The sequence below is a fragment of the Bombina bombina genome, chromosome 6, assembly GCF_027579735.1.
Source record: "Bombina bombina isolate aBomBom1 chromosome 6, aBomBom1.pri, whole genome shotgun sequence".
NCBI lineage: Eukaryota > Metazoa > Chordata > Amphibia > Anura > Bombinatoridae > Bombina > Bombina bombina.
The window spans coordinates 765713882-765736829 of NC_069504.1; the positions used below are offsets into that span (position 1 = coordinate 765713882).

The 22948-nt window shown below is 40.8% G+C and overlaps 1 protein-coding gene across 6 annotated transcripts in view; it reads left to right on the forward strand.

Annotated features, from left to right (window-relative positions):
• LOC128663629 (EVI5-like protein) overlaps positions 1 to 22948 on the forward strand; it is a 281215-nt gene that overhangs the window by 72319 nt on the left and 185948 nt on the right. For all 6 annotated transcript variants that reach the window (XM_053718046.1, XM_053718048.1, XM_053718047.1 and 3 more), the window contains exons 4-6: positions 6284 to 6508; positions 7016 to 7090; positions 7957 to 8082. In XM_053718046.1, the coding sequence (XP_053574021.1) occupies positions 6284 to 6508; positions 7016 to 7090; positions 7957 to 8082 (426 nt within the window). The remainder of the gene's footprint in view (positions 1 to 6283; positions 6509 to 7015; positions 7091 to 7956; positions 8083 to 22948) is intronic.

Consider the following 22948-nt stretch of genomic DNA (forward strand, 5'->3'; position numbering starts at 1 on the left):
AAATAAGGGCTTCACAAGGGCTTATTAAGACTGTAGACTTTTTCTGGGCTAAATCGATTCATTATTAACACATATTTAGCCTTGAGGAATCATTTATTCTGGGTATTTTGATATAATAATATCGGCAGGCACTGTTTTAGACACCTTATTCTTTAGGGGCTTTCCCAAATCATAGGCAGAGCCTCATTTTCGCGCCGGTGTTGCGCACTTGTTTTTGAGAGGCATGACATGCAGTCGCATGTGAGAGGAGCTCTGATACTTAGAAAAGACTTTCTGAAGGCGTCATTTGGTATCGTATTCCCCTTTGGGCTTGGTTGGGTCTCAGCAAAGCAGATACCAGGGACTGTAAAGGGGTTAAAGTTAAAAACGGCTCCGGTTCCGTTATTTTAAGGGTTAAAGCTTCCAAATTTGGTGTGCAATACTTTTAAGGCTTTAAGACACTGTGGTGAAAATTTGGTGAATTTTGAACAATTCCTTCATGTTTTTTCGCAATTGCAGTAATAAAGTGTGTTCAGTTTAAAATTTAAAGTGACAGTAACGGTTTTATTTTAAAACGTTTTTTGTACTTTGTTATCAAGTTTATGCCTGTTTAACATGTCTGAACTACCAGATAGACTGTGTTCTGAATGTGGGGAAGCCAGAATTCCCATTCATTTAAATAAATGTGATTTATGTGACAATGACAATGATGCCCAAGATGATTCCTCAAGTGAGGGGAGTAAGCATGGTACTGCATCATTCCCTCCTTCGTCTACACGAGTCTTGCCCACTCAGGAGGCCCCTAGTACATCTAGCGCGCCAATACTCCTTACTATGCAACAATTAACGGCTGTAATGGATAATTCTGTCAAAAACATTTTAGCCAAAATGAACACTTATCAGCGTAAGCGCGACTGCTCTGTTTTAGATACTGAAGAGCATGACGACGCTGATAATAATGGTTCTGAAGGGCCCCTAACCCAGTCTGATGGGGCCAGGGAGGTTTTGTCTGAGGGAGAAATTACTGATTCTGGGAACATTTCTCAACAAGCTGAACCTGATGTGATTACGTTTAAATTTAAGTTGGAACATCTCCGCATTCTGCTTAAGGAGGTATTATCCACTCTGGATGATTGTGACAAGTTGGTCATCCCAGAGAAACTATGTAAAATGGACAAGTTCCTAGAGGTCCCGGGGCTCCCAGAAGCTTTTCCTATACCCAAGCGGGTGGCGGACATTGTTAATAAAGAATGGGAAAGGCCCGGTATTCCTTTCGTCCCTCCCCCCATATTTAAAAAATTGTTTCCTATGGTCGACCCCAGAAAGGACTTATGGCAGACAGTCCCCAAGGTCGAGGGAGCGGTTTCCACTTTAAACAAACGCACCACTATACCCATAGAGGATAGTTGTGCTTTCAAAGATCCTATGGATAAAAAATTAGAAGGTTTACTTAAAAAGATGTTTGTTCAGCAGGGTTACCTTCTACAACCAATTTCATGCATTGTCCCTGTAGCTACAGCCGCATGTTTCTGGTTCGATGAGCTGATAAAGGCGGTCGATAGTGATTCTCCTCCTTATGAGGAGATTATGGACAGAATCAATGCTCTCAAATTGGCTAATTCTTTCACCCTAGACGCCACTTTGCAATGGGCTAGGTTAGCGGCTAAGAATTCTGGGTTTGCTATTGTGGCGCGCAGAGCGCTTTGGTTGAAATCTTGGTCAGCTGATGCGTCTTCCAAGAACAAGCTACTTAACATTCCTTTCAAGGGGAAAACGCTGTTTGGCCCTGACTTGAAAGAGATTATCTCTGATATCACTGGGGGTAAGGGCCACGCCCTTCCTCAGGATCGGCCTTTCAAGGCAAAAAATAAACCTAATTTTCGTCCCTTTCGTAGAAATGGACCAGCCCAAAGTGCTACGTCCTCTAAGCAAGAGGGTAATACTTCTCAAGCCAAGCCAGCTTGGAGACCAATGCAAGGCTGGAACAAGGGAAAGCAGGCCAAGAAACCTGCCACTGCTACCAAGACAGCATGAAATGTTGGCCCCCGATCCGGGACCGGATCTGGTGGGGGGCAGACTCTCTCTCTTCGCTCAGGCTTGGGCAAGAGATGTTCTGGATCCTTGGGCGCTAGAAATAGTCTCCCAAGGTTATCTTCTGGAATTCAAGGGGCTTCCCCCAAGGGGGAGGTTCCACAGGTCTCAGTTGTCTTCAGACCACATAAAAAGACAGGCATTCTTACATTGTGTAGAAGACCTGTTAAAAATGGGAGTGATTCATCCTGTTCCATTAAGAGAACAAGGGATGGGGTTCTACTCCAATCTGTTCATAGTTCCCAAAAAAGAGGGAACGTTCAGACCAATCTTAGATCTCAAGATCTTAAACAAGTTTCTCAAGGTTCCATCGTTCAAGATGGAAACCATTCGAACTATTCTTCCTTCCATCCAGGAAGGTCAATTCATGACCACAGTGGATTTAAAGGATGCGTATCTACATATTCCTATCCACAAGGAACATCATCGGTTCCTAAGGTTCGCATTCCTGGACAAGCATTACCAGTTCGTGGCGCTTCCTTTCGGATTAGCCACTGCTCCAAGGATTTTCACAAAGGTACTAGGGTCCCTTCTAGCTGTGCTAAGACCAAGGGGCATTGCTGTAGTACCTTACTTGGACGACATTCTGATTCAAGCGTCGTCCCTTCCTCAAGCAAAGGCTCACACGGACATTGTCCTGGCCTTTCTCAGATCTCACGGATGGAAAGTGAACGTGGAAAAGAGTTCTCTATCTCCGTCAACAAGGGTTCCCTTCTTGGGAACAATAATAGACTCCTTAGAAATGAGGATTTTTCTGACAGAGGCCAGAAAAACAAAACTTCTAGACTCTTGTCGGATACTTCATTCCGTTCCTCTTCCTTCCATAGCGCAGTGCATGGAAGTGATCGGTTTGATGGTAGCGGCAATGGACATAGTTCCTTTTGCGCGCATTCATCTAAGACCATTACAACTGTGCATGCTCAGTCAGTGGAATGGGGACTATACAGACTTGTCTCCGAAGATACAAGTAAATCAGAGGACCAGAGACTCACTCCGTTGGTGGCTGTCCCTGGACAACCTGTCACAAGGGATGACATTCCGCAGACCGGAGTGGGTCATCGTCACGACCGACGCCAGTCTGATGGGCTGGGGCGCGGTCTGGGGATCCCTGAAAGCTCAGGGTCTTTGGTCTCGGGAAGAATCTCTTCTACCGATAAATATTCTGGAACTGAGAGCGATATTCAATGCTCTCAAGGCTTGGCCTCAGCTAGCGAGGGCCAAGTTCATACGGTTTCAATCAGACAACATGACAACTGTTGCGTACATCAACCATCAGGGGGGAACAAGGAGTTCCCTAGCGATGGAAGAAGTGACCAAAATCATTCTATGGGCGGAGTCTCACTCCTGCCACCTGTCTGCTATCCACATCCCAGGAGTGGAAAATTGGGAAGCGGATTTTCTGAGTCGTCAGACATTGCATCCGGGGGAGTGGGAACTCCATCCGGAAATCTTTGCCCAAGTCACTCAGCTGTGGGGCATTCCAGACATGGATCTGATGGCCTCTCGTCAGAACTTCAAAGTTCCTTGCTACGGGTCCAGATCCAGGGATCCCAAGGCGGCTCTAGTGGATGCACTAGTAGCACCTTGGACCTTCAAACTAGCTTATGTGTTCCCGCCGTTTCCTCTCATCCCCAGGCTGGTAGCCAGGATCAATCAGGAGAGGGCGTCGGTGATCTTGATAGCTCCTGCGTGGCCACGCAGGACTTGGTATGCAGATCTGGTGAATATGTCATCGGCTCCACCTTGGAAGCTACCTTTGAGACGAGACCTTCTTGTTCAGGGTCCGTTCGAACATCCGAATCTGGTTTCACTCCAGCTGACTGCTTGGAGATTGAACGCTTGATCTTATCGAAGCGAGGGTTCTCAGATTCTGTTATCGATACTCTTGTTCAGGCCAGAAAGCCTGTAACTAGAAAGATTTACCACAAAATTTGGAAAAAATATATCTGTTGGTGTGAATCTAAAGGATTCCCTTGGGACAAGGTTAAGATTCCTAAGATTCTATCCTTCCTTCAAGAAGGATTGCAAAAAGGATTATCTGCTAGTTCCCTGAAGGGACAGATTTCTGCCTTGTCTGTGTTACTTCACAAAAAGCTGGCAGCTGTGCCAGATGTTCAAGCCTTTGTTCAGGCTCTGGTTAGAATTAAGCCTGTTTACAAACCTTTGACTCCTCCTTGGAGTCTCAACTTAGTTCTTTCAGTTCTTCAGGGGGTTCCGTTTGAACCCTTACATTCCGTTGATATTAAGTTATTATCTTGGAAAGTTTTGTTTTTAGTTGCAATTTCTTCTGCTAGAAGAGTTTCAGAATTATCTGCTCTGCAGTGTTCTCCTCCTTATCTGGTGTTCCATGCAGATAAGGTGGTTTTACGTACTAAACCTGGTTTTCTTCCAAAAGTTGTTTCTAACAAAAACATTAACCAGGAGATTATCGTACCTTCTCTGTGTCCGAAACCAGTTTCAAAGAAGGAACGTTTGTTACACAATTTGGATGTTGTTCGCGCTCTAAAATTCTATTTAGATGCTACAAAGGATTTTAGACAAACATCTTCCTTGTTTGTTGTTTATTCCGGTAAAAGGAGAGGTCAAAAAGCAACTTCTACCTCTCTCTCTTTTTGGATTAAAAGCATCATCAGATTGGCTTACGAGACTGCCGGACGGCAGCCTCCCGAAAGAATCACGGCTCATTCCACTAGGGCTGTGGCTTCCACATGGGCCTTCAAGAACGAGGCTTCTGTTGATCAGATATGTAGGGCAGCGACTTGGTCTTCACTGCACACTTTTACCAAATTTTACAAGTTTGATACTTTTGCTTCTTCTGAGGCTATTTTTGGGAGAAAGGTTTTGCAAGCCGTGGTGCCTTCCATTTAGGTGACCTGATTTGCTCCCTCCCTTCATCCGTGTCCTAAAGCTTTGGTATTGGTTCCCACAAGTAAGGATGACGCCGTGGACCGGACACACCTATGTTGGAGAAAACAGAATTTATGTTTACCTGATAAATTACTTTCTCCAACGGTGTGTCCGGTCCACGGCCCGCCCTGGATTTTTTAATCAGGTCTGATAATTTATTTTCTTTAACTACAGTCACCACGGTACCATATGGTTTCTCCTATGCAAATATTCCTCCTTAACGTCGGTCGAATGACTGGGGTAGGCGGAGCCTAGGAGGGATCATGTGACCAGCTTTGCTGGGCTCTTTGCCATTTCCTGTTGGGGAAGAGAATATCCCACAAGTAAGGATGACGCCGTGGACCGGACACACCGTTGGAGAAAGTAATTTATCAGGTAAACATAAATTCTGTTTTATGCTTACCTGATAAATTTATTTCTCTTGTAGTGTGTTCAGTCCACGGCCCGCCCTGTCTATTTGAGGCAGGTTCTAAATTTTAAATTATAACTCCAGTCACCACTGCACCCTATACTTTCTCCTTTCTCGTCTTGTTTCGGTCGAATGACTGGATATGACATGTGAGGGGAGGAGCTATATAGCAGCTCTGCTTGGGTGATCCTCTTGCAACTTCCTGTTGGGAAGGAGAATATATCCCATAAGTAATGGATGACCCGTGGACTGAGCACACTACAAGAGAAATAAATTTATCAGGTAAGCATAAATTATGTTTTTCTGCATTGGCTAATCAGTATGTGGTAGATCATCAGTTTAAAGGGACAGCCTTGTCAAAATTAAACTTTTATGATTAAGATAGGGCATGCAATTTTAAACAACTTTCCAATGTATTGTTATCAAATTTGCTTTGTTCTCTTGGTATTCTTTGTTGAAAGCTAAACCTAGGTTTGCTCATATGCTAATAAGCCCTTGAAGGCCGTCTTTTATCTCAGGGCATTTGGACAGTCACAGCTAGACAGCTCTAGTGCACGTGTGCCATATAGATAACATTGTGCTCACTCCTGTGGATTTACCCAGGAGTCGGCTCTGATTGGCTAAAATGCAAGTCTGTCAAAAGCCCTGAAATAAAGGGCAGTCTGCAGAGGCTTAGATACAAGGTAATCATAGAGGAAAGAAGTGTATTAATTTAACAGTGTTGGTTATGCAAAACTGGGGTATGGATAATAAATGGATTATCTATCTTTTTAATACAAATTCTGGAGTAGACTTTCCCTTTAAAGTTTTTATCCTTTTGTCTAGACATTCTCTTTTAAAATAAGACTTTGGATTGACCCTCTTCTTAACACTAAAACGTTGATGTTGTCCATGCAGGAGCTGATTCGGAAAGGCATCCCACATCATTTTAGGGCCATGGTGTGGCAAATGCTATGCAGTGCAACAGACATGCCGGTGAAGAAACAGTATGCAGATCTACTAAGAATGTCTTCTCCTTGTGAGAAGTTAATACGCAGGGATATTGCTCGTACATACCCAGAGCACGACTTCTTCAAAGGACAAGACAGCATGGGACAAGAGGGACTGTTTAATGTTATGAAGGTATGAGAGGATGCCATCAATTTTAGGTACAAAGGACAGATAGAGAAACATGAAAACCATAAATAAAGCTTTTAAGATAGTCAATACAGTTAAGTAGGGATTAAAAAGAAACATGAAACACCAAATATTAGGTTAACAAATAGTCAGGTGATGTCAGGAATGGTGAAATGATACAAAACTAATTCATAACTCATACGGATATCTAGATTAATATAGGACAAAATATGTATCTACTTGTTCACATTGAATAAAGGTTTTAGTTATGATCGAAAACCTTCACTTTTTGGTAGGAAAATGCTAATAGTTTTATCAGTGAGAGAGGAAGATTAAAAGAAGCGTCCAATATTTGTCAGGGGATAGACAGGAACTGCAATAAGGGACTTTTTGTTCTTCAAATAAAGCAGAAAGAGAAAAAAAAAGAAAAAATAGCAGAACGAATGAAAAGCTAAATGTGTAGGTCATGCTATGGTATTTGAAGATAAATATTTGTTTTCTTTCTCTTTCCAGGCATACTCTCTGGTTGATAGGGAGGTGGGATACTGCCAAGGAAGTGCCTTCATTGTAGGACTTCTTCTAATGCAGGTGATGGGGCCTACTTCTGTCTTTTGTGTGTTTCCCAACTTCAGTGCTCAACTATCCCTAACAGGCCAGATTTTCATGATATCTTAACTAGAGCACTGGTGAAATAATCAGCTGATAGGTGAGAGCATGTTAGTAACCAAGGTTACTGATCAGCTGATTATTTCACCTTTGCTCTAGTTAAAAGGACATAATACACATATGCTAAATCAATTGAAACTGATGCAGCATAAATGTAAAAAGCTGACAGGAAAATAACACCTGAGCATCTCTATGTAGAAAAGGAAGATATTTTACCTCACAATTTCCTCAGCTCAACAGAGTAAGTGCTGTGTAAAAAAATATACTTCAGTTACTACCCAGCTGCAGGTAAAAAAAAGGAAGAAATTAACAGCAGCCAATCAGCATCAGCAGTGCTAAGGTCATGAACTCTTTTACTGTGATCTCATGAGATTTCACTTAACTCTCATGAGATTTCATAGTAAACTTACTTAAACTGAATAGGGAAATAACACGAGTGTGCATGAGGCTCACTCCCTTGCAGGTCCCGGGACAGACATACAGATTTGCTGCTTAATATCCTTTACAATGGGGTGTGAATACTTAGGACATTTTTAGGTAAAATATCTTTTTCCTTTTTTACATAGAGATGTTCAGGTGATATTTTCTGTCATCTTTTTACAGCTATGCTGCATCACTTTCAAGTGTTTCAACATTTGGGTATCCTGGCTCGTGAAGATATTATGAAAGTCTGGCCTGTTTGTGGTACTTGAGGACTGGAGTTGAGAAACACTGATATACACCACTCACTTATCCTTTTTTATCCTTTCATTCTTACTCCCCACAACAATTATTTCCCCTCTCTTTAGATGCCAGAGGAAGATGCATTTTGTGTGTTTGTTCGATTAATGCAAGAGTACAGACTGCGTGAACTCTTCAAACCCAGCATGGCAGAACTAGGCCTTTGTATTTATCAGCTGGAGTATATGTTACAGGTATTTCCTGCTGTTCCAAAAAATTGCCCATGCTTGTATATTTTATAGTTTCTCAAACAAAATTATAATTGCTGTCATGCTATATATTATATAACTCCAAGAAATGTAATTTACTTTTTTTATATAACACCTTATAAAGCCGCAAGTAACTGTATTCTTCAGAGTGTTTTAAACCAACATTAAAGGGACATTCTAGTCTTAAACTTTCATGATTCAGATACCGCATGCCATTTTAAAAAACTTTCCAATTTTACTTTTATCATCAAATTTGTTTTGTTCTCTTGGTATTCTTTGTTGAAAGCTAATCATAGGTAGGCTCATATGCTAATTTCTAAGCCCTTGAAGGTTGCTTCTTATCTCAGTTCATGTGTGCCATATAAACATCGTTGTGCTCACTCCCATGGAGTTATTATGGAGTCAGCACTGCAGAGGCTTAGATACAAAATAATCACAGAGGTAAAAAATTAATTAATATAACCGGTTTGTTTATGCAAAACTGGGGAATGGGTAATAAAATGGATTATCTATCTTTTTTTAAACAGTGAACTGTCTCTTTTTTAAAAGCTTGTCTCTTTTCCTCCAAATCCCAGTTTACTGGGCTGCTTTAAAACAGTCTACACAAAATAAATACAATACATATTAATAGAGGTAATGCAGACTTCACTTTGTTAGAGTACAAACAGTGTTAATTCGGCAGTAGGAAATACACATCCATAGCCCAAAATATAAAACACCAATCTGCAGCTAGCTCCCAGTAGTGCATTGTTGCTTTTCTTTCCTATGGCATGAAGAGTCCACGATTCATTCCAATTACTAGTGGGATATTCAACTCATGGCCAGCAGGAGGAGGCAAAGAGCACCCTAGCAGAGCTGTTAAGTGTCACTTCCCTTACCCATAATCCCCAGTCATTCACTTTGCCTCTATAACGAGAGGATGTGCGAAGATGGTGTCCGAAGATATTTAAATGGGTACTTTTCTCTGCAAGAAAGGATTGGGACTATGAGGTGTCCATGTTATTCTCTTTAGTAAAAGTAATGGTGGCTTTTAGCAGTTAGAAGGCAGCAAGGTGGTCCTTGCTTTACTTCTAACAACTATGGTATCCCCTTTATAGAAAACCAGAGTTGGTTACTCTGTTTTTTCTTTTTTCTACAGGTCACTGTGAGATGTGGAGTAATCTGACACACCTAAGAAACTATTCCCTGCCTGACTAGTTCCACAGGTAAGTGCTTTCCCTTCTAGGTTAGAAAGTACCAGCACCCTAGGAGTTAATTGAAGAGAACAACTATTCCTAGGAAGATCTCTGTGGATGGCGCTCAGGGGAAAATTTGTGTTCTTATAATGAACATATTTATTTAATGGGCAGAGTTTGGGGCACTGCATTAGGGACTTTATTGAGGCTGAGATGGACGTGTTTTTATATAGTGGACTATATAATTGTCTGGGCTCTGTGAGAAGGGGAATATGGCATGGAAATCTTCCTTTGCTGTTTAGGAGGTGTTTTTAGCACTACCGTTGTCTTGATATTAAGGCAGGGTAGAGTGCGAGGAGAGCGGTCATTTGACTTTCATAACTGGAGCTATGGCTCCCACAAGAGGGTCAGTTATGTATCTCTATGCTAATGAGGAAGCGATGTAAACAGTTTTCTTCTTAAATGGAAAGAGTCCACAGCAGCATTCATTACTTTTGGGAAATAAGAACCTGGCCACTAGGAGGAGGCAAAGACACCCCAGCCAAAGGCCCAAATACTCCTCCCACTCCCCTCATCCCCCAGTTATTCTTTGCCTTTCGTCTCGGGAGGTTGGCAGAGACGTGTCAGAATTTTTAATTTTTATTTTTGTCTCCTATGGAGGGTAGTACTCTTCGGCATGGGACGGGAGTTTTGAGTGGGTTCTGTGCTTGGATGAAAGTTAGAGTCCAGAGATGCAGGAAGTTTCTTTCTGCGAAACTATCCCGACTCAGATTAACAGTTCCTCAAGCAATCAGCGTTGTCGAACTTCGCTTCGCAGGTCGTGTTCCTGTTCCACGGCGTTGATTCCGGTAAGATAGTTTAATTTTACTTTATGCAATGTACTGTACTGTGATGTTTCCCTCGAGGCTAAAGCCACTCGCGGGTTTAACTTTTAACAATGGGTCTCAGTGAGTCTCTGTTTGATCTTGGAATCGAGGGTTAATATCTCCTTAGGGGGTTTATGGGACAGGGGGGTTTATAATCATGTTTTTTATGTGATTCAACCTGCATATGTGTGAGGTTATGGGCTCGTGGTTGGAACTTTGAGGCCTTTGGTAGTGACGCGGCCTGTTTGGCTGTACGCACTTTTTGGACGGGCGTGGTTAAGCTCTGTTCTCATTTCCGCTTTCCCGACCGTGTGGCGACTGAGATTTACTTTAGTCCACGGGGGTCTGGTTATAGGAGGTGGTGAGTGCCCCAGCCATTGGTGGTGTCAGGTGCCGTTTTGTTTTTACAGAGTAGTCCATATTGCTATCCCCTCTTAAAGCTATGGGGGATTCTGATGCTGAGCCTGTGATCATTTCAGAGTCAGTTACGCAGGATTCGGATGCCGACACGATTATAATATCTGATTCAGATTCGGTGTCGGGTGACGAATCTGATTTAGCCTCGTTGACATCTATCACCCATTCTTGTTCCATTTGCCATATGAGAGCACCCGGTTCCTCGGGCTCGGGGAATCTGGGGTCTGCTGAGCCATCCGCCTCTGGGAGTCCTGTCTCCCAGGGAGCGAGTTCCCTACCTACTGTTCCTCTTACACATGCGGGTAACCCAGTTTATAGTTCCTCCATGCGGGGTGGTGTGTTCCCCCTGGAACTTGCAGCACGCTTTCGGTTTCAGATAATGTTGGCGATGGCTCGTCTGCACAGCCCAGACGTTTCTTTAAGAATGTGCTCATGCCCTATTGTTCCGGGTTTTCCGCCTTTGGGTGGGCCCCCGCAGTATCCTGTGGGTTATGTTCCGGAGTGTTTTGCTTTTCTGTACCGGATTGCGCACCTTCGTGTGTTACAGTGGCAACCAGTTGATTTCAATAGAGACTTCTATAGAAGAGATCCAGGATAGGATCAGGGCTCTTAAACTGGTCAATACTTTATCTGTGATGCCAACATGCAAGTGCTCAGACTGGGAGCCAAGTTTTCTGGCTTCACTATTCTACCTTGCAGAGCTCTGGGGTTAAAATCTTGGTCTGCTGATGTCACATCGAAGTCCAAACTTCTGTCTTTGCCTTATAAGGGTAAAACTTTTGGTCCTGGTCTGGCTGAGATCTTTTCCGAAATTACAGGTGGAAAGGGATCTTTCCTACCTCAGGATAGGAAGAACAGACCTAAGGGTTGCCAGAATTCTAATTTTCGTTCCTTTCTTAACTTTAAGGGACAGAAGTCTTCCTCCTTCTCTTCCAAACCGGAGCAATCCAAGTCTTTATGGAGATCCAGTCAGCCTTCGAATAAGGGGAAGCAAACCAAGAAGCCTTCTACTGATTCCAAATCAGCAGTCTTAGATCAAGTGGGGGGCAGGCTTTCTTTGTTTCGGCAGGCTTGGATATGCAATGTCCCAGATATTTGAGCAGTGGACCTAGTATCCCAGGGTTACAGAATAGGATTCAAAACTTGTCCTGCCAGGGGCAGATTTATCCTATCAAGGTTATCTGCAAACCAGGTAAAGAGAGAGGCCTTCTTAAACTGCGTAAAGGACCTATCTTCCATGGGAGTGATTGTTCCAGTTCCTATAGAGGAACAGGGTCAAGGATTATATTCAAATCTTTTTGTGGTGCCCAAAAAGGAAGGAACTTTCCGTCCCATTTTAGACCTAAAGTGTCTCAACAAATTGCTCAAGGTTCTGTCCTTCAAAATGGAAACCATTTGTTCCATTCTTCTCTTAGTCCAAGTGGGTCAGTTCATGACAACCATAGACCTGAAGGACGCGTATCTTCATGTTCCCATTGACAGGGATCATTACCATTTTCTGAGGTTTGCCTTTCTAGACAAATATTTCCAGTTTGTTGCCCTTCCTTTTGGCCTTGTTACGGCTCCCAGAATTTTCACAAAGGTTCAGGGGGCTCTTTTGGCAGTGGTCAGATCTCAGGGAATAGCGGTGGCGCCTTACCTGGACGACATCTTGGTTCAAGTGTCATCTTTTTTCAACTAGCAAGATCTCATACAGAGATGTTGTTGTCTAGTCTACTTTCCTACGGGTGAAAAGTGAATCTGGAAAAGAGTTCCCTAGTACCAGATACAAGAGTGTGTTTCTTGGGAACAATTATAGATTCTCTATCCATGAAACATTTCTGATGGAGGTCAGAAAAGCCAAACTTATTTCTCCGTGCCTTTTTCTCCAGTCTTCTGTTCGTCCATCAGTAGCTCAATGCATAGAGGTGATTGGTCTGATGGTGGCTTCCATGGACATCATTCCTTTTGCTCGGTTCCATTTGAGACCTCTGCAGTTGTAATGTAATATCCCTAAAACCCCTAGGGAATGAAGGGGGTTAAGCTATCCCCACGGTTCCCCCTCAAATAAGCCTATGTATATAGAGGTGGGCAGTGCCTTATGCTGTTGCTGTAACATTAATAATATAAGAGAGAAACTAGCGGGGGATAGTGAAACTAGTGTGTGCTGTGTAATAGATGTGTGATTAAAACGTAACATTTAATATAGGCATAAAAATAGAAAGGGGTAAATGGACTGTGCCATCAATAAAATATAATTTAAAAAGTGTCTCAATAGACACACTGACTCCTCTACCAACAATACAAGTAAAACCTGTATTGAGAATAACTATAGAATATCCAAATTAAATTAGACTTGTAGTAAGAGCAATATCAGACTCTGAAATAGCTTAGGGAAATAAGAGCTACATTTACAAATTAGCAAAAGAGCACCCTTAGGTGCCAGGACGATTAAGCTCAAATAATTGAATACCCCAGTTCTACAAACAAGTCTAAAAGATGCCAATAAGGCCAACAATTTAACTTGTCTAAAGTAAATAAGAGGAGGCCTCGGTCTGGTATACCGGTTTCCTCCAGTTGCTCTTTTTCCACGAGTTATTGCTCGTATCAAACAAGAGAGAGCGTTTGTGATTCTAATAGCTCTTGCCTGGCCTCGCAGGATCTGGTTCGCGGATCTGGTGAAGATGTCATCTCTTCCCCCTTGGAGGTTATCTCTGAGGAAGGACCTTCTACTTCAGGGTCCATTCCTACATCCAAGCCTATATTCTCTCAGGCTGACTGCTTGGAGATTGAACGCCTAATTTTAAGGTCGTTGATACTATGCTTCAGACGCGTAAGCCTGTTACTCGTAGGATTTACCATAAGGTATGGCGCAAATACCTTCAATGGTGTGAATTGAAGGATTTCTCTTGGAACAGGGTAAGAGTTCGCCAAATGTTGTCTTTTCTTTAGGAGGGCCTGGAGATGGGGTTGTCAGTCAGTACTCTGAAGGGTCATATTTCTGCATGGTCTATCCTTTTTCACAAACGTCTAGCAGATCTGCCAGATGTTCAATCTTTTGTTCAGGCCTTGGTCAGAATCAGGCCTGTGTTTAAACCTGTTGCTCCACCTTGGAGCCTTAATCTAGTTCTAAGAGTTTTGCAGCAAGCTCTGTTTGAGCCTCTGTATGCAGTTGATATTAAGTTGTTATCTTGGAAAGTTTTTTATTTCTTCTTGCTATTTCTTCTGCTCGAAGTGTTTCTGAGCTTTCAGCTCTGCAGTGTGATTCCCCTTATCTTTATATTTTATGTGGATAAGGTGGTTCTTCTTACTAAGCGGAGATTCCTTCCTAAGGTAGTGTTGGATCGCAATATTAATCAGGAAATTGTTGTTCCTTCTTTTTGTCCCAATACTTCTTCTCATAAGGAACGTCTTTTGCATAACCTTCAAGCAACTAAAGACTTTCGACAATCGTCTGCCCTGTCCGTTGTTTTCTCTGGTAAGCGTAAGGGTCAGAAGGCCGCTTCTATTATTATTATTTTTTTTTTTTATTTATTTTTTTTAAATATGTTTTCTTTTTATTTTCAAATCAAAACAAGAGAATAATACACATTAATGAGACAGGTCACATATATATCATATTATGAACATCTGTAACAGAATAATATCGTATTAGAACAATTATATAACGAGTGGGAAGAAGCCACTTAACGAAGATATCCCATCAGCCCATTGTCCAACAATTATTTCATCCAACGCTATGATGATAGGGTTCCAAGAGATAATAGATGTTAAAGAGAATTGTGTATAGAGGAACCCCAGCTATTTCAAAGTCGGGCTTTTGGTGTCCGTTCTCAATTTAAGTGTTGGTGTGAGTTCTTCTCTCTACAATACACCGTGGCGATCATCTGTTTTCACAATATTAGAAGAAAACCTATCTCCAAGATAGCATTTAACATAAAATTAAAGAAGGGGAATAATAGAGAAAAGAAAGAAAGAAAAGGGGAAGAAAACAAGAAATATTGAGGTATTGGAGTTTTAAGCTTCCGCTCCAGCCCCGACCGCACACCGCACTCTCTCATTTTGTGAGAAATTAGCTCAATATGATAGGGAGGGTATGAGCGTTCTGTTAAGGGAACAGTGAAGTCTCCTGCTGGGTGTCCCATATGAGCCATTAATTGGATTAAACCTGTGTATCCGCGAATGTGAAAGATTCCCATAAAAACTGCATATCTTGATATAAGAAGAGTTGACCTAACTTAAGATAGTGTAGTCTCTCTAAGAGCAGATTTCTGCTCACCAGCGCTTTCCATTCTCGTGATGTAGGTATCTGTGTTGATTTCCACTTTTTAGGAATTAACTGATTAGCTGCGTTAAGCATTAGCTGGTAGAGCTGTTTCCGTATTTTACATGTGATAACGGGGGGTTGACATAGTAGAACTAGATCCGGGCTGGGGGATATGTTCATGTTTAGTACTTTGTTGATGTTTTGGAAAATCCCTGACCAGAAAGGTCTTATATGAACACACTCCCACCAAATGTGTGAGATGTGACCTTCTTGTTTGCAACCCCTCCAACAATTAGTTGTGGAGTTCTTATATATGAATTTTAATCTTGTAGGGGTTAGGTACCACCTCATCATTATTTTAATATTGGTCTCTTTAGCTAGTATTGAGTGTGCTGAGTGTGTCAGGTTATCAAACCTGCGTGCCCAGGATATGGGCGAAGTATTAATCTTGAGTTCTAGATCCCATTTTTTCGTGTAGGAGGGGAGGAATGGGAAAGTTTTGGAAAGAATTAATTTTATGGAGTTTAGAAATTATTCCCGATGTGCACTCTCTGGATATACAAATTTGTTCAAAGGGTGTGAGTGCTCGTGTTAGGTCCTTCATGTGTTTGTGTGGCAACATAGTGTCTCACTTGGTGTAGCCTCAGCCAGGAGGATAAAAATTGATGATTTAAGGTGTCTAATTGATTTGCGGTTTTAAGGGCGTGAGTGTCGTCTGTCAATAAATGTATAGGAAGGGATTTAGTAGGGATTATGAGTTGTGGAGTGGCCTTAACAAGGCCCGGAGGGAATTCTGGATTGTTAATGATTGTGGTGAGAGGAGAGTATCTGGAGGATATTTTGTTTGGTATTTTACAGATCAGTCTCCAATCTGTCCATGTTTCATTAGTTAAAGAAGAGGATGAAATAGTGTATTTATTAAAATATGCAGGGTTCCAGCAGATATCTTCCAACTTATGAGATACTGATAGTGAATTTTCAATTTGGGTCCATTGTTTGGGGTTTGGACCTTCTGATTTGCACCAATCAGTGATTCTCTGTAAAGTGATTGCAAGCTTATAAGAATGAAGGTGAGGGACTCCTAAACCCCTGTCACGGGGGGATTTATAAAGCGTATTTCTATTTGATTCTCGGAGGCCTACGTCTCCAGATATAATCATTTATGATTTTTTGCAAGGTATCTAGATCTTTCTGTATGCCTGGAATAGGGATTGTTTGAAGTATGTATAGCACTTTCGGGAGTAGAGTCATTTTTGTGACGTGTATTCTCCCCAACCATGAAATATGCTTGGGGAGCCAATCAGATGTGAGGGACCTAAATTCTGAGATTAAGCTACCATAGTTATGCATGCGGAGGTATTTAATATTAGGAGTGATGCGGATACCTAGGTATTTCAAATATTTTGTCTGCTGCTTAAGGGGGCAAGATAGTTTCAATAAATCTAGAGATTGGCTGGAAAGATTTATAGGTAGATATTCCGATTTCAATACATTTACTAGGAAGTTAGAAACGGTCCCATAAAGATCTAATTCTGAGATGGTGGAATGAAGTGAGGAGAGAGGGTTAGTAAGAGTTAGGAGTATATCATCCGCGAATATAGCTAATTTATAGGAATATTCTCCAATGTCTATCCCCTGAATTTGATTATTATGTCGTATTTTATATTATTATTATTTTTTAATTATTATCAGGTATTTGTAGAGCGCCAACAGATTCCGCAGCACTGTAAATATAGTCAATATACAGGATAGCTTTTGCAGGGATCAAGTGGGTAGAGGGCCCTGCTGAGAGTTTCACTGTTGTAGTCGGCTCTTATGAAGGTGATCTGCAAACAGCTGGGCTCATAGGCTTACATTCTAAGGGGTTCAAGGGGAAAGCAATGGAGTTAGGAAAGGTTAGTGTTGGTTGTAAGCATCCCTGAATAGTAGAGTATTTAGGGAGCACTTGAAGCTGTTAAAACTAGGGGAGAGTCTTGTGGAGCAAGGCAGGGAGTTCCACAAGATGGGGGCCAGTCTGGAAAAGTCCTGTAAACGGGAATGTGAGCAAGTAACAAGAGAGGAGGAGATCCTGAGCTGATCAAAGGGCACTGGAGGGAGAGTATCTGGAGACAAGTTCTGAAATGTAGGGGGGAGCAGTGCAGTTGAGAGCTTTGTATTTCAGAGTGAGGATTTTGTGTTTAATTCTAGAGGCAAGAGGAAGCCAGTGAAGGTATTGGCAGAGAGGCGCAGCAGATGAAGATCGACGAGTAAGGAAGATGAGCCTGGCAGAGGCATTCATAATGGATTGTAAAGGAGCTATGCGGTAGCTAGGTAGACTAGAGAGTACGGAGTTGCAGAAATCGAGGCGGGAAAGGATGAGAGAGTGGATTAAAATCTTAGTTGTATCTTGTGTAAGGAAATGTCTAATTTTAGCAATGTTTTTTTAAGGTGGAAGCGGCAGGCTTTAGCCAAGGACTGAATGTGAGGAGTGAAGGAAAGATCTGACTCAAGTGTGACCCCAAGACATCGGGCATGCGGGGTAGGAGTAATGATGGAATTATCAACAGTTATAGAATTTGTTTGGGGTGGAGACATTGGAAGAAGGGGGAAAAATAAGGAGTTCAGTTTTGGAGAGATTTAGCTTAAGGTAGTGAGAATGAGAAAGACAGTTAGTGACACGGGTTAGTAAGGAAAGAGGTAGGTCTGGTGCAGAGAGGTAGATTTGGATGTCATCGGCATACAAATGATATTGAAACCCATGGGACTTTATTAAGGAACCTAATGATGACGTGAGTTGTTAGTTTTTGAGGGGGTGGGAGATTGGTAGTATATTGAGAGCTGATTTCACTTCTGTTGGAGTCAATTTTGTTTTTAAAGTGGCTGGCAAAATCTTGAGCTGAGAGAGAGGTTGTATTAGGAGGTGGGGGTGGGCAGAGAAGAGTATTAAACAAGATTAAGGTCAGAGTAGTAGGAGTTCAGGATGAACTTATAGTGAAGAAAGTCAGCTGAACTCTGAGATTTCCTCCAGTGTCGCTCAGCAGTACGGGAACTACTCTTTTTCTCTCTGGTTGAGAAGTGTTATCTGGTTAGCTTATGAGACAGCTGGACAACAGCCTCCGCAGAGAATTACGGCTTATTCCACTAGGGCTACTTCTTCCTGGGCTTTCAAAAATGAAACTTCTGTGGAGCGAATTTGCAAGGCCACTACATGGTCCTCTTTGCATACTTTTGTATGAGGCTTCCTTTTGGGGAAAGGTTTTCAAGCGGTGGTGCCTTCTGTTTAGGTCCGCCTGTCTTGTTCTCCCTCCCTTTTTCATTCTGTGTCCTCTAGCTTGGGTATTAGTTCCCACTAGTAATTGGAATGAATCATGAACTCTCCATGACATAGGAAAGAAAACAAAATGTATGCTTGCCTGATAAATGTATTTATTTCCGGGCATGGAGAGTCCACGACCCACCCTTCTATTTATTTAGGACGGCTAACGTTTTTGGTATAAACCTTTGTGTTATCTTCTTTTTCCATTTTCCTTCGGCTGAATGACTGGAGATTATGGGTAAGGGAAGTGACGCTTAAAGGGACACTGAACCCAAATTTTTTCTTTTGTGATTCAGATAGAGCATGCAATTTTAAGCAACTTTCTAATTTACTCCTATTATCAATTTTTCTTCATTCTCTTTCTATCTTTATTTGAAAAAGAAGGCATCTAAGCTTTTTTTTTTGGATTCAGAACTCTGGACAGCACTTTTTTATTGGTGGATGAATATATCCACCAATCAGCAAGGACAACCCAGGTTGTTCACCAAAAATGGGCTGGCATTTAAACTTACATTCTTTCATTTCAAATAAAGATACCAAGAGAATGAAAACAATTTGATAATAGGAATAAATTAGAAAGTTGCTTAAAATATCATGCTCTATCTGAATCACGAAAGAAAAAAATTGGGTTCAGTGTTCCTTTAACAGCTCTGCTAGGTTGCTCTTTGCCTCCTCCTGCTTGCCAGGAGTTGAATATCCCACTAGTAATTGGAATGAATTGTGAACTCCATGCCCGGAAATAAATCAATTTATCGGGTAAACATAAATTTTGTTTTTCAACAAAGGCTACCAAGAGAATGAAGCAAGTTTTATAATAGAAGTAAATTGGAAAGTTTTTTTAAAATTGTGTTTTCTATCTGAATCATGAAAGAAAAAAATGTGTTTCATTAACACAAAAACATTGTCCATTGTACAACGAGGCTCCATTAACCCCTCTTCCAATCATCTGACCGTTTTGCACTGTTCTACATTGTAAAAAAGTAGTCAATATATAGCACCTTGGTTTTGTCACATATATTTGTCATACTATCTTCTTCAAGAATTGTTAACGTTCACCCTTTCTGAATTCCAAATTCTGTTCATTAAAATGTATCTTCCATTTACAGTCACATATTGTAATATTTTATTAATATTCATATATTAATTCCAGTTTGAGGACAGTGGGCAGTTAACCATTTTCTCTTTTTTTATGAAAATGCATTTTTGATGTGTGTGTATGTATGTGTGTGTGTGTATATATCTTTTCTATCTATCTATCTATCTATCTATCTATCTATCTATCTATCTATCTACACACACACACACACACACACACACACACAGAAGCACACTCACAGGAACGAACAACTGGCTTAGTGCTATTGTTAGGCTGTTCTATGGTGATTTACCACCTGGGTGCAGCTTCTTTTAGCCCAGTAATGCTTTTCACAGAGTAGAACTTTCCTGTAGTAAATCAGTCTGATCCCACCCATTATGGTCAGTCCAGCGCCAAAATACCAGGCAATTCCTCTCTGGACAAGGAACACAGCAACCCCAGACGATCGTTTCGGCCTTCATTGGGCCTCGTCAGTGACTTGTAGCCATATTCCTCTAAGCACACTGAGCAAGGAGTCCGCGTCTGGTTTCCCCTTTTTCCCATAGGGAGACTAACTACACACAGAGAGAAGTACACTCACAGGAACGAACAACTGGCTCAATACTATTGTTAGCCTGTTCTATGGCGATTTACCACCTGGGTGCAGCTTCTTTTAGCCCAGTAATGCTTTTTACAGAGAATAACGGTCAGTAATATATATAGATATCATTTTTATTGTTGACACACACAAAACTCTGAAACTGATGTTATAATTAGTGCAAAAGGTTAAAACAGATTCAGCACCTCTGAGTGAAATGTCTCAATGTACTGTTTTGTCCCTCATGGTATTCTAGTTGTTTTTTTCTGTTTTGGACTGCATTTCCCTTTTCACTAATCCTTTATGTTGTTCAGTTTTCGATCTCAGTGTTTTAATATTCATTTAAAAAACATTCTAATAGTCTGAAATGGGGATTCTCAACCAGTTATCTAGAATAAGCACACACATTAGCACTCTGGATAATCCCAAAACAGTATTCTAAAATAAAAGACCCCAAGGTCTTTTGCATGTGCCCCCAAAGTTTAATTAGTACTGTATAAGATATAGTCGGTCATAAACCATAAATAAAAGAATGTATTACCAATAGTGAACTAATAATAAATGTATAGGAAAATGCAGTCATCCATAATAAAACAATATCATTTAGCAAATCATTGAACAGCAAACTTATGCTACATCAAAATAATGCAACAAGTGTGATAATGCAATTAACAGACTTCCACTAGTAAAGATGTATTATTTGTAAAATTATTATCATTTATTTGTAGAGCGTCAACAGATTCTGCAGCGCTAATATGCAAATTCAACTATAAAGAACACAATTTTATAAAAATACCAAACAAAACAATAAATGTACAAGTGTCTGTATAAAGATGTTAATGCATAAGAACTAAGGGAAAAATACTACTGTATATATATATACAGGTAGCCCTCAGTTTACGCCGGGGTTAGGTTCCAGGAGGAATGGTTGTAAATTGAAACCGTTGTAAATTGAAACCCAGTTTATAATGTAAGTCAATGGGAAGTGAGGGAGTTAGGTTCCAGACCCCTCTCAAAATTGTCATAAGTAACACCTAATACATTATTTTTAAAGCTTTGAAATGAAGACTTTAAATGCTAAACAGCATTATAAACAGTATCAAATAATCACACAACACATAATATATAATTAAACTAAGTTTAATGAACAAAAACATTTGCTAAACATCACCTAATAAAATAATCACACAACAGACTGCATCATCATCAAACATTAGTTTAATGAACAAAAACGTTTTTTACTTGCATTTTTCTGCAATCAGTTCTCTGCATTGTTAGCATGTTAGATAATATTGGGTCTGCACATATTCTATGCATTTCAATTTGCAGTGATTAAGCAGTTAACCTCACCTCAAGCTGCTGGACAGGAAGATAATAGGGAAGTGCCTGCTAAATTTTGCGAGATAGATCTTGTCTGATCTGTGTACACAAATCCATTTAAGGCTGTTAAGTTGCATTAACTTTGCTGCAAAACAAGCGGACAGCTCCACCTACTGGCTATTTTAATTAGTGCATTGCTTTCCAAAAGCTTTCCAAAAGCATGATTGAAAAAAAAGGTTGTTATTCTGAAACGGCGCAAATTGAACCGGCGTAAACCGAGGGCCACCTGTGTGTATATATATGTGTATATATATATATATATATATATATATATATTGTTACAAGAAACATTCAAGAGCTCTCAGAAAAAGATGTGCAATGGTAGAACATTCTTCTAATAAATTACTTCTCCCAAACTTTCAAAAGAATAAATGCTGCTCCGAAAAGAGCCGAATCCCACAAGCGTCCGCCTTCTTCCGCATTATGATTCTAACAAAGGATACAAATGCCCACCCCTACTTTTTAAAGTTTTGAGTCAGCTTATGTTAACCCTTTCTGGGTTGGGTGTAATTCTGCCATCTTGTGCTGGTCTTCTTTCATCTCTCTGCCCCTGTGTATAGTGCATTATACTCCTTTTTTTGTTTTTTATGGTGAAATGTATATGTTGGTTAACCCTTCGCCATATGTCTTAAAGTGATTGATTGATTTATTATAATCCTATAAAATTAAATAATCATGCAAAATGTATATTGTTATTTAACCCCTTCACTACCGGGCCTTTCAGACAAAAACTTGCCCAAAATACCAGAGAATTTTTAGCATTTTTGCTATATCACTCCATTTAAACAGAAATAGAGCCTTGTTTTTTTTTTTTTTTATTTACCTTTCAAAACTATATATATATTTTTAAGTAGACAACCCAAGGTATTGATCTAGATCCATTTTGGTATATTTCATGCCACCATTTCATTGCCAAATGCCATCGAACAAAAACAAATGGTACTTTTTCACAAACTTTAGGTTTCTCACAGAAATTATTTACAATACTGCTTGTGTAATAATGGCACAAATGTTTGTAAAAGCTTCTCTGGGATCCACTTTGTTCAGAAATAGCAGACATATATGGCTTTGCCATTGCTTTTTGGTAATTAGAAGGACGCTAATTGCAGCTCCGCACCACACTTCTATTATTCCCGGTAATGAAGGGGGTTAATTTTAGTATTAGTGTAGAGATTAGCCTCCCACCTGACACGTCCCACACCCTGATCCCTCCCAAACAGATCTCTCCCCCCCCCCCCCCACTGGTAACCACCATCTTAAAGTAAAGGTAAACTTTGATGAATGGAAGCCCATTTTTTTAAAAATACTATTAAAAACGGGCACTTTCATTCATCAAAGTTTACAAAGCAGCCGTTTTGATTAAAAACGTACCTTTTGTTCTTTGCACAGCCAGAGCAGCTTCCCCCAAACTGAGATCCTCTCTTCACACATCATCGATGACTAATCCATCTTCCTCCAATCATGGCATGGCCTTAGGCAATGACTACCCTGCGGGGAAAGCCGTGATTGGAGGAAGCTGGATTAGTCATTGATGACGTGTGAAGAGAGGATCTCCGTGTGGGGGAAAGCTGCTCTGGCTGTGCAAAGAAGAGAGGTAAGTTTTTAATCAAAACGGCTGCTTTGTAAACTTTGATGAATGAAAGTGCCCCTGTTTTTAATAGTATTTTTAAAAAGCGGGCTTTCGTTCATCAAAGTTTACCTTCACTTTAAGTACTGGCAGACAGTCTGCCAGTATGAAAATATAAGGCTTTTTCCTTCTTAATATGAGGAGAGTCCACAGCATCATTCCTTAATGTTGG